This window comes from Saimiri boliviensis, chromosome 19 (genome assembly GCF_048565385.1).
Source record: "Saimiri boliviensis isolate mSaiBol1 chromosome 19, mSaiBol1.pri, whole genome shotgun sequence".
NCBI lineage: Eukaryota > Metazoa > Chordata > Mammalia > Primates > Cebidae > Saimiri > Saimiri boliviensis.
The window spans coordinates 46016912-46029988 of record NC_133467.1 but is presented as its reverse complement, the minus strand read 5'-3'; the positions used below and the strand labels follow the sequence as shown (position 1 = coordinate 46029988).

Genomic DNA, 13077 nt, shown 5'->3' with positions numbered 1-13077 from the left:
TATAACAATGTCCTAAAAGATTGACCAAAAGTAAACTGATTATCACTTTTAATTATAGCTACTATTATGTCTTCATATGACTCTAATTTGGGGTAGGAGTGTGCACTCACAATGAGGAGCTAGGATGTTTGCAGAATGGAATTCTCCAGCTCCACTTTTGCTCATTCTGGCCTTCTTCAGAACTATGAATTTAATAATTTATTGATTACTTTTGTATGTGTACATCTCAACTCATATTCTTCTGTAGAGAATCTTTGTATATTTATTTTTTATTGTCCAGAATTTTCTTGTTTGAAATATGGAAATATTCTACCTAAAATACCTTGGATTTCTTCTTCAGTTATTTTATTATTATAACCATTGCATAAGTCCTGACATAACATAAAATGGTAAAAGATTCTGAGCATTAACATTGCTTGATTGTGGACATGTTAAATATTCTGTCTCTGCAAAGTGTTCTATGAAGGTGTTCTGAAAAATTTTCTTTGCAGTGTCAGTGAGATGGTTTTACTGAAATCCTTTGATTTAGATAGGAAAAATATGTCTTCTGGAATTTATGATTTAATATTCACATTTAAACATTTCTTTTCACACATTAAAAGACTTGCATGGTTGCTTTAAAAGACTTGCATGGTTATTGAATTCGAGTCGGTAATTTTGATTCTTAGGATAGTTCTTATGAAAATTACTTTGAAATTTTTAAATGTTTAAACTAAAAGAATGTTCACTATGCTGTTGATTCAAAGAGTGAGGAACGATAGACAATTAGAATGTGCAACATTAGTAACAAAGAGATAGTTCTTAAATATACATTAACAAAATACTAGAGAATCATTATATGCTAAATATTTGGAAAATATTTTCTCTATTATTAAGTAACCTACTGTTTAGACTATTTTATTAATATAAAATATACATGCACAGAAATGATAGAAAGTCTAGGAAATACATGTTTTTAGATGGCTATGCCAGATTACAGATGGCCCCAAACCCTTTGATCTTTCTCCCACTGATCTCAATTAGATGATTACATATCTGTTTTCGATTCCAGAGTTTAAGATACTGGCAGCTTTTTTCATTTCTTTTTTTGGAAAGCTTGCCTTAAGGGACGTCACCAGTCACCTGCTATGTATGTAGCCCAGCCTACCCTGATCACCCTGTTATGAGTAAGCTCAAATAGCCACGGGGATACACTACATGAAGAGATACACAGACACACTGACACGCGCGCGCACACCCACACACACACACACACACAGCAAGAGTGAGAGCCGGAAGATGATCAATTAGCCCTCAATACTTCCAGACATCCCAATTGAAACAAGACATGTGAGTTAAGTAGGCTTTAGGTGATTCCAGACCTAACTACCATATAACTGCAGTGCATAAAGGACTCCAAGATAGAATCAGCCTGCTAAGCCTGGTAAACCACGGAAGTATGAGACATAATGATAAAGTACTGTTTCTAATATCTAAGTTTGGGTGTGTCTTTTTATGCAAAGATAAATAAATGTATGAATTTTACCTTTTAAAAATCAGTTCTTCCTAAATTCTAACAAATAAAGTATTTGTTGTTGTTGTTTTTTTTTTCACCATCACAAAGCACAATTTACTCCAAGTGTGCACGTTTGGTTCAACATTCCAAAATTCATCAGTGTTGTCCAACATTTAACAAACTAAAAAGGAAAGGAACATGATTACACCGCTTACGGAAGAAAAGCATTGGTGACATCCAATACCCATTCATGAATAAAACGCTCAGATTGCTTACACAATGCCTCTTCCAGGATTTCTTAATATGAGCAAACAACTGTTCTGATCAACGCAATGTAACGTGCGACCCTTAGCCGGCTCAGGTCGTGGGGCAGGGTCGCCTTTGCGTTTTTCCTTTGGATCTGCCCCTCTTCTGGGTTCCTTCTCTAGAGCCAGGGGAAGGCCTGGGTCCTCTCCCTTTGGCTCCTCTTGCCGCATCAGAAACCTCACAGTCCTTCCCTTTCCAGAGAAGCTTCAGAGAGTGCTTGTTTGAGTTTGCCGGACCCAGCAGGGCACCAGTATGTGGGGGTGAGCGCGGTGAGTCCAGTTTCCCCCGCTGTGACTGCTCTTCCCGCCCCTGCAGGAAAAGGCAATACCCCTTTTGTCTTGTCCACGTGGGACTCCAAAGGGTCCAGAAAGGTGGTAAATCCTCTCAGAGTGGGCAAGGGAGGAGACAGAATATGGAAATGGGGCGGCAGAGGGGTGGAATGCCACGGCATTGCCTGACTGAAGGCTGTTATGAAGTAGGCCTCTGGGAGCGCGGCCCTCCAGTCTCTGGGGAGGGTAACATCCGACCAGTATCTGGTGAGGTCCAGTCTTGCCCCTGACTGCATTGCAGGCCAAAAGCAGAAGGAGACCGGCACTGTGGCCTGGCATCACTGACCAAGAGGTCTGCACATTCCCCCGGGTGGAAGCTCTTGGACTGCAGGTGTGAAGGAAATGCGGTCACCATTGCAGTGAGAAAAGCGACTAGGAAAAATGGCACCTTCTTCTCCAAACTTTTGTTGTTGCTGTTGTTGTTTTTTTTATCTTATTTATTTATTTATTTATTTTTATTGCATTTTAGGTTTTGGGGTACGCGTGACGAATGTGCAAGATTGTTGCATAGGTACACACGTGGCAGTGTGATTTGCTGCCTTCCTCCCCGTCTCTATATCTGGCATTGAGACACTCTCACTCTGTCGCCCAGGCTGGAGTGCAGTGGCACGATCTGGGCTCACTGCGACTTCTGCCTCCTGGGTTCAAGTACTTCTCCTGCCTCAGCCTCCCGAGTAGCTAAGTTTATTTTGGATGTGGGGAGAAAGAGAGGAGAGAAGAGAGAGAAAGAAAGAGATAGAGAAAGAGATTGAGAGAGAGTGATTTTAACATCTTCAAGCAAAAAGAGACTCTGCCTGTTGGCGGTCTTCTGCGAGGTGAACCTGAAAATCCATCCAGACACTTTCAGTGAAAACCTTCTTTACCTGTTTGTCCCTCTTAGGTTGAAATGCACACTCCATAACCCTACTGAACAGGAAAATCACAGAAAGCAAATGTAAGACATTTCAGCATTGTAAAAGGTAAAGTAAAACTGCACTTCAAGAAGCATCAGAAGACCGACGAGGCAGAGAGGTGCAAGCTGAGTCTGAGCGGGCCGCCCCAGTCTTCCAGGGTTTCACACTCGGCCTCCTGAAGGCACGGCTTGGCCTTCATGAAATAAATATGAGAAATAAAGGGAAATATGGTGTGCTCATATTTTCAAACAGCCAAGTGCCCTGAGACACAGCCTTTCCTACGATACCTGCTAAAATTGGAAAGTGTGATGAACTGTTACTGAAATGGAGTCAGGTAGACTAAGAGACAGCGGCAGTGAAGGGCGCCCTTTGGGAGGAAGACATCGAGGTGCCGAGGCCCAGGGCTCACGAGGAAAGGGCCCAGTCCGGGCCCCTCGGCCTGGGACAGGGCGGGCACGGGTGAACCTACGGTTCCTGGGAGGATGCAAAGAGCCAAGAACCCTGACTGCCGGCGCCGGGGGAAAAGTCCCCGACACGTGGTCCTCATCCCTGGACGCCCGGGGCTCTGATGCTCCAAACCCACCGGCTGCTGCAGCTTCTGGGAGCGGAGAGTGTCCGCTGGGATGATTCTGCAACCGGGTGCTCAGTTCTGGAACTGGAAACCCCACATCCTCCCGGGTTTAGACCCCAAATGTATTTATTAACAGTAAACATATTATTTAAAACATCTCCTTAGTTAGTAGAGAAGTTGATAGTTACAATATAATGTTGCCTCACATTGGTTTTTAATTTTAACTGTGTCAGGCTTAATTTATGTCAGTTTTATGTATTGAAAACTGGACTCATTATAGACAGAATTCAGAGTTGACATGATATTTCCTCCAGGGCACAGGCTACTCTAAAGGACTAGATAAGGTTAGTTGACATACCTTTGATTTTTTGAAAAAATGCATATATTATTTTACTGTTTACTATTAATGAATACATGAGAGATACTGACTTAAAAGCCAGGAAAATAAATCTTTATTAAAACAACTAATTGTGTTCCGGATAATTTTCTAAGCACATTAAACATATTCAATTACTATGGACATCTGTTAACTTATGTATTATTACTTCATTAATTTTACAAATAATAAAATAGGCCTCAGAGTAATAAAGTAACTTGAAAAAGATCACACAGCTCATAGATAGTGATTTCAACACATATGAGGAGGTGGTTAGCCTAACTTTGAATGCTGCTTTAATCTCTATGTTTTACTCATCTCTAACTGGGGAAAGTGACAATAATCTACCTCACAGGACTGATGTGAGGTTTGAGGTATGAGAGCTCTGTAGAAATCTACATTAAAGTAACAGTTTTCATTTGTGTATTCTTTCAGGAAGGATTAAATTAGTTAGAATTTCTTAAGTAATTGCAAGATAATAGGAAAAAACATATTAAACTAGTTACAGTGATAACTGAGTCCTAGATCAACAGTTTCTAGCCTTAGAAAAGTCATTTCCCTTTTTATTATTTCTTCACTTATAAACAAGACACAACACCTACCTTCCCTACTTCATAGGTTGACAATACAGAATATGTAATATATATACGTACATGTACACACACACCACATAATGTATATTACATACAATTAAATAGTATATAATAGAGCAAATAATGAGAATATGATATTCAAATATAAATGTTTATGATAAATACATAACATAGTATTTTAAAGATAACTTATCTTGAGATGTGTCTGTTCATATCCCTTGTCCATTTTTTGATAGAATTGGGTTTGTTTTGTTTTGTTTTTCTCTTTGTTCTTGTTGTTTGTTTGCTTATTGATTTAAATTCCTTACAGATTCTGGGTCTCAGACCTTTATCAGATGCATAATTTGTGAGTATCTTCTCTCATTGTGTGGATTATCTGTTTACTTGTTGACAGGTGTCTTTTGCTGTGCAGAAGTTCTTTAATTAGGTACTACTTACTTGTTAATTTTTTAAATTTCAATTGCTTTGAGGGAATTTGCCAAGAGTTCTTTGCCAAGGACAATGTCAGAAAGAGTATTTCCCAGATTTTCTTCTAAGATTTTTATAGTTAGAGATCTTTAATCCATCTTGAGTTAATTACCGCACATGGTAAAATGTGAGTATCCAGTTTCTTTCTTCTCCCTATGGCTAGCCAGTTATTTCGGCATCATTTATTAAACAGAGAGTCTTTTCTCCATTGGTTGGATCAGGTGGTTGTAGGTGTGTGGCTTTATTTCTGGGTACTCTATTTGGTCCCTTTGGTCTACATGTTTGTTTTTGTGTCACCACCATGCTGTTTGGGTCACTTCGGCCTTGTAGTATATGTTCAAGTGGGGCAGTATGATGCCTCCGGCTTTGCTCTTCTAGCTTAGGATTCTTTGGGCCATTCTGGCTCTTTTCTGCTTCCATATGAGTTTTAGAATATTTTTTGTAATTAGGTGAGAAATTATGTTGGTAGGTTAATAAGAAATAACATTGAATCTGAAGATTGTATTGTAGTTCTCCTTCAAGAGCTCTTTCACCTCCTTGGTTAGCCACATTCTTGGGTATTTCATTTTATTTGTGACTGCTGTATTTTTTATTTGACTCTCAGCTTGCATGTTATTGATGTACAGAAACGTTACTAATTTCTATGCCTTGATTTTGTATCTTGAAATATTATTAAAATCATTTGATATTTCAAGGAACCTTTTGGCAGAGTCTTTAGAATTTTATAGATATAGAATCATATCACAGCGAAGAGAGATAGTTTGACTTGTGTTCTTCCTGTTTGGATGACTTTTATTTATTTATCTTGACCAACTGCTCTGGCCAGGACATTCAGTACTATGCTGAATAGGAGTGGTGAGAGTGGACACTCTTGCATTGCTTCAGGCCTCAAGGAAAATGGCTCATTGTTTGCCTGTTCAGTATGATGCTGCCTGGGGGTTTGTCATAGGTGGCTCTTACTGTTTTGAGGTATGGCCGTTTGATACCATGTCTGTTAAGGATTTTATCAGTAAGTAATGTTGGATTTTATCTAGTTTTTCTGTGTCTATTGAGACTGTTATATGGTTTTGCCTTTAATTCTGTTTATGTGGTGAATGACATTTATTGATTTGCATATGCCAAGCCAGCCTTACATTCTGGGAATAAAGCCCACATGATCATGACAAATTAGCATTTTAACATGTTACTGGCTTTAGTTTGCTCATATTTCCTTGAGAGTTTTTGCCGCTATGTTTTTTAGGGATATTGACCTGAAGATTTACTATTTTGTTTTATCTCTACCAGATTTTGGTATCAGGTAGATGCTGGCTTCTTAGAATGAGTTAGAGAGGAATCCCTCTTTCTCATTTTTTTTGGAATAGTTTCCATATGATTAATATCAGTTTTTCCTTGAACATCTGGTAGAATCCAGCTGTGAATCCATCGAGTCCAGGACTTTTTTAGTTGGCAGTTTTTCTATTACTGATTCAATTTTAAAATTTGTCACTGTCTTTTTCAAGTTTTCACTTTCTTCCTGATTCAATGTTGGGATGTTGTATGTTTCCAGAAATTTATCTATTTTCTCTAGATTTTTTAAAATTTGTCTGCATAGAGGTGTTCATAATAGTTCCTAAGGATCTTTTTTTATTTCTATGAGATTGGTGGCATTTTCATCATTGTCATTTCTTATTGTACCTATTGGTTCTTCTCTCATTCTTTTTTGTTAAACTAATCTAGTTAAAGTTACCTATTCCTGATGTGTTGTTATAGTTGCAAAAAGAAAGGAAATAGTGCATATTAACTTCTAAGTTGATTAGCTAATTGGAGAATGTAAGGATTTATAACTTTATATTATTATTATTATTGTATCTAATTATGTTCCATCCTGAGAGTTGTGGTGAGAAACCTTTAGAGTAATAATATTTTGGCTTTTTCTAGTGTTCTGCTTTGGCTTCTTATTTCTTACATTGCTTTGTGCAGTCAGACAGAGAGTGCCAATGAACTAACTATGGGAGTTGATGCCATTTGATAACTACAAGGCATGCTTCATAACAGATAGGTTATTATAAAAGCAGAAAACAAATGCCTTCTAAGAAGCTAAGTATAGTTAATTAAATTTTAAAACTGCTTACAGTATGTCATTGCAATGGAACTGAGAAGCCAAATGGTATTTAGAAATCGTTGCTCGGGCCCCAGGCACAGAACATTTAAAAAATTCCATAATATAAGAAGTATTCTCATTCAAAGTATGATAAATACACACTGGGGTCCTTTGGGGGGAAATGGGGGAGGGGCGGGGGGGTGGGGAGGTGGGAAGAGATAGCATGGGGAGAAATGACAGATACAGGTGAGGGGACGGAAGGCAGCAAACCACACTGCCAAGTTTGTACCTATGCAACAATCTTGCATGTTCATCACATGTACCCCAAAACCTAAAATGCAATTAAAAAAAAAATTAAAAAAATTTAAAAAAAAAAAAGAAAAAAAATATATCTTTGTTCACTTGTAAACTGAGTGGTTGGTGTGAAATCTTTGTTCAAACATTTAGACTGTTCTGTGGACTAAAGGGGAAAAGGTTATGGGCATAGATCAAATTAGTGAAGGTGTCAATTTGTGAAGCTGACAGCTAGTAATAGAAGACTGCTGATTCTGGACACATCACCACCTGTCAGCATTTGTTCTAAAATTTTTGTATATAAATAGCAGTCTAAACTCAACATTACTTATAAGGGAGTCATCCATAAGAACTCTGTAGTTCAGATCTATTATCAGTTATTAGTTAGAAAACAGAGGTTTCTGCCTGAACAACTTAATATAAGAAAATAATTCATTATTATTTTCTCATATCTCTTATAACTCCTGCTTCATAGTGGTTACTTAATAAATAATGATAATAATAAAGATAATGATTAATGATAAAATTGATAGCAATAGCTACTTTTTATTGGTCACATATCGAGTGCCAGGAACTCCAAAAACATTACCTTATTTAATTCTGAAACACACTCTACAACGGTATTATTTATCCTTTTCTTATTGTGAGAATAGTAAGATATAAAGAAGTTGAGTAGCATACCAAAAGTCAAATAATTATCATGCTAAAATCGCCAGATTTAAAAAGAAACATGCCTCTAAACCCAAGTTTCTTCTTCTCCCCAAAAATGTAAACTGATTCTTTTGGGTGACAGAGTCGATGGAGGGAAGGATATATAAGTTCTCAATTTTTATCTAGACTAACCCATGAGTTCTAATGTTTACAGATACACAACACACACACATGCACACAGTGTTACTACATAATACTGAAGAAGTATTCAGGGTGGGCATGATGGCTCATGCCTGTAATTCCAGCACACTGGGAGGCCGAGGCGGGTGGATTATTTCAGATCAGGAATTCAAGACCAACATGACCAACATGGTGAAACCCAGTCTCTACTAAAAATACAAAAAAATTAGCTGAATGTGGTGGTGCATGACTGCAGCCCCAGCTACTTGGGAAGCAGTGGCTGGAGAACTGCTTCAACTTGAAAGGCAGAGGCAGTGAGCCGAGATCCTGCCACTGCACTCCAGCCTGGGTGACAGAGCGAGACTCCATCTCAAAAAAAAAAAAAAAAAAAAAAAAAAAAAAAAAAAAAAGTGTCTATAAGAAGTACAGCAATCTAAGAAATCTAAGAGAGAATTAATAGTCATTGTCATTTTCCAGATATTTTCACACTGTAATAATTTTATGTGTTATTTGTGACTTCTCTGCTCAACCTCTACCCACACAATAGTCCACTCCTCACAAGCTCTTTTCCTCTGAGTAGCAGTGCCCTCCAGGTGGCTTTCAGGGAAAAGTTTCTTTTAAGAAGTCACTACTCAAACACTTGTCCATGTTGCCTCTTGTGGTCTGTGCCTGGTCAATTAGAAATAGGCATGTACTTCTTGTTGCCTCCTCTTAACAATATAGTAACTCGTACTTCTGTTTGCTTATCATTTATTGCAAAAATTTGAAAACACTGCTTGTTTTAGTTTCAATAAAATTTTCTTTAAATTTCATTTGACCTAAAAAAGAATATCACAGTGAAATGTTTGTCAGCCCCAACTATTCCACACATTTATCACTGTCAGCAACAGTGATAAATGGACATCAGGTGGGGACAGTAAGAGCAACAACTACTGGATCTATTTTGTGTATTTTTAGGTGTTGTGGGTGATGTTTATAAATAAAAAAACTCTCTAATTGCCTTTAAAATAATGAATGCTTAAATCAAATTATTTTTTTCAGAAAAATAAAAACTCTAATACCTTTTACTTCACATGACTTTAGTAATATTTGAGAAATAAAGACAGTTTTAAAGTTTATTGGTAAAATAAAGACATTAGCTCTAAATTAGGCAGGTCAGATATTAGGTTTGTAAAATGGTTTAAAGTAATAAACTGCTTTTTTTGACTTTTAAAATTTGTTCAACTTACCTGCTTTGGAGTCACTAGATTCTAGGTAAGGTCTGAGAACATGTGGAGTTAGCCGTGCTCCCTGGCTATGCTTGAAAAAGTCAGACTTTATATGCACTTGTGTCTGGTGTCCTAGGCTCCATACCTAGTACAAAATTAAAATAACTTACCTGACAGGTGTTTCACCAAAAAAAAAAAAAAAAAAAAAAAAATTGCTAAGAGCTAACATTGTAACATATAATTGAGACTACTGAAAAAAGTTTTACATGGAAGCTTTGTGGAAAAAGTGAAATGTGCTTTCAGTAAAACATTATAAGGCATTAGAATGTAAATTTTTGCTTCATTCAGAAGGTTAAAAATTGTTTTGACTTAAATAGAATGAAGCTAAAGGTTTGAGCAAGTTGTGGAAGGTTTGTGAACTAGTCATCTTGTAAAAGAAACACCGTGTGAACACACTGGCTAAATTTAAAGGAGTATTGTTCAGTTTTTCCATAAATTGAACATTGGAATAAAAACACAACAGGGTTTTCTTAGAGTACTAATTTTGCTTTAATACAAATTTATAAAATGTTATCAAAAGCTTATAAGAATTTCAACTTATAGTCAAACTGATGAAGACTGGATGAATTCATCTTTAAGGTTTTATTAAAAATTTGAGTTGACATTAACAGTACACTAATGCAAGAGTGAAATTTGGCTTTCTTTCTTGAATATGATTTTAACATAATATTAAAGAATAAAAAATATTTCTGTCTCTCCTCAAATTACAGGAAAAAGAAGGGAAAGACACACATTGCTTGAAAAGCTGAGTCTTCTATCAATGAGTAAAGGCTTTTGCCTTTAAACATTTTTTGAGTTACCATTTTGGCTAAATGAATGACTTACTGTGACCTGGCATTCCATTTTATATCAAATATTTTAGGCCTTTAGTATATTTATATCAATATTAATATATTTGATACACTTCCCCAAATCCAATTTTATCTTCAAAATTAAGTCTTTTTGACTTCTTAATTTGGAATGCACAAGAGGGCACTGAAAAATCCAAAAGAGAAGTATATGGAATTATTTGACATGTTGTTACATGAGGAGCACTGTCAAAATAAGAAATATTTGACTTTCTTCGGATTGTATTCTAGGAAATGTTAATATATGTTTGAAAATTGTATGAAATTCCTAAAATTCTAATATGCCAAAATATGTGCTATCCATTATATTGTTTCCATGATAAATTGTAGACCACAGAAATGAACAAACTTTCTTGTCAATCATGTAACTATAACTATTTAACATCATTTCCACACTTAACTGCTTAATACTGATGCAGTTTCTGAAAACTTCACAAGCACAAAATGTCCTAGAATATGCTGTCTTTTAGGAGGTTCCTTAAATAATGGAAAGACCACGAAAAAGAGCTCTTGAATACAGATTTCTGGAAAGTTTAGAATCACATCCTTTGTCAAATTATCCCAAATACTTTAAGGACTGTGTAAGATTTCCTGGAATTTTAATGAAAAGTCTTACTTGTTTTTTAAACTCCTACCCAAGTAGAAGAAAACTTAATTGAATACCAAGAAAACATTTTGTCAGACTGTCATTCTAAATCAGCCAATACTGAAACTGTTTATATATGCAGTTTGAATGAACTCCATGGTGTAAGTCAAGTTACCTATGACAACCCATCAGTTACAACTACTATGAACTTAAATTGGAGAAACAACTGATATTTAAAGGAATATAAGTTCAATGTTAAGCATGGACTCACGGAGAACCAAGACAGCTGCCTTGTCCTTCCTGGGTCCGTACTCAAAGTTCTTCTTAAAGGAGACCTTTGCTCAAAGAAATATGAGACATCACAAACACATTTTAAAAATCCATGCTCATGGATGCAAAAAATCTATATTATAAAAATGGCCCCATGGTTCAAACTAATTTATAGATTCAATGCTATTCCTATCAAGCTACCATTTACAATTTCTTCACAGAATTGCCAAAAACTACCTTTAATTTCATATGGGATGAAAAAAGAGCCCGCATAGCAAATCAAAAAGAACAACACTGGAGACATCATGCTACCTGACTTCAAACTATACTACCAGCCTAAAGTAACCAAAACAGCATGGTACTGGAACCAACACAGATATATAGAGCAATGGAATGGGACAGAGCCCTCAAAAATAATGCCACACATCTACAACCATCTGAACTTTGACAAACTAGACCAAAAATACCATCGGGAATGGATTACCTATTTAATAAAAGGTGTTGGGAAAACTGGGTAGCCATGTACAGAAAACTGAAACTGGACCCCTTACTTACACCTTATACAAAAATTAACACAAGATGGGTAAAAGACTAAAAGTGAAGACCTAAAATTATAAAAACCCTAGAAAAAAACCTCAGCAATACCATTCAGAACATAGGCATGGGCAAAGACTTTATGACTAAAACACCAAAAGCAATGGCAATAAATGTCAAAATTGACAAATGCTTCTGCACAGAATTAAACTAAACTAAAAAGCTTCTGCACAGAAAACTAAAATGAAACAAAACACAACTATCATCGGAGTGAATGGGCAACCCACAGAATGGGAGAACATTTTTGCAATCTATCCATCTGACAAAGGACTAATATACAGAATCTACAAAGAACTTAAATTTACAAGAAAAAACCAACTCCATCAAAAAGTAGGCAAAGACTATAAACAGACACTCCTGGAAAGAAGACATTTATGAAGCTAACAAATATATGATGAAAAGCTCATCATCACTTGTCATTTCAGAAAAACAATAATTAAAAAAGTCAGAAAACAACAGATGCTGGAGAGGATGTAGAGATGTAGGAAATCTTTTACACTGTTGGTGGGAGTGTAAATTAGTTCAAACATTGTGGAAGACAGTGTGGTGATTCCTCAACGATCTAGAAATAGAAATGCCATTGGACCCAGCAATCCCACTACTGGGTATATACCCACAGGATTATAAATCATTCTACCACAAAGACATATGCACACATATGTTTACTGCAGCACTGTTCACAACAGCAAAAACTTGGAACCAACCCAGATGCCCATCAATAATAAACTGGATAAGGAAAATGTCACACATATACACCCACAGCCATGAAAAAGAATGAGTTCATGTTCTTCTCAGGGACATGGATGAAACTAGAAACCATCATTCTCAGCAAACTGACACAAGAACGGAAAACCAAATGCCACGTGTTCTTACTCAGAAGTGGGAGTTGAACAATGAGAGTACATGGACACAGGGAGGAAAATATCACACACCTGGGCCTGTTACGGATGGGCCTAGGGGAGGGATAGCATTAGGAGAAATACCTAAGGTAGATCATGGGTTGATGATAATAATAATAAAAGAAATATGCTTTTAATTATAAAGCTCTTAAAGAAAATGCTTTTGAATCTCTTACTACCACATCATAGCTGGGAAAAACTGCTGATATTTAAAAAGTAACAAATATCAAACCAGAAAGAATTAGATTTAGGAACCAAACTCAGGATGCTGTAGGGAACAGGGCAGAATCTTAGGATTGGAAGGTCACCACTACTCCTTCAGTCTGGCCTTGGCTGATAAAAGATGGCCTAATGTTCACAGAAACTCTTAGGTTAA

General features: G+C 36.5%; 1 protein-coding gene and 1 long non-coding RNA gene across 3 annotated transcripts in view; both read right to left on the bottom strand.

Annotated features, from left to right (window-relative positions):
• The window catches only part of LOC141582279 (uncharacterized), a 267838-nt gene that overhangs the window by 88626 nt on the left and 166135 nt on the right, over positions 1-13077 (bottom strand). The gene's annotated exons all lie outside the window — the stretch shown is intronic.
• Positions 1980-13077, bottom strand: part of LOC141582299 (uncharacterized) — a 91539-nt gene continuing 80441 nt past the window's right edge. Inside the window, exons 8-9 of the mRNA XM_074390172.1 lie at positions 3493-3652; positions 1980-2360 (exon numbers count right to left, since the gene is read on the bottom strand). Coding sequence (XP_074246273.1) covers positions 1980-2360; positions 3493-3652 — 541 coding nt within the window. The remainder of the gene's footprint in view (positions 2361-3492; positions 3653-13077) is intronic.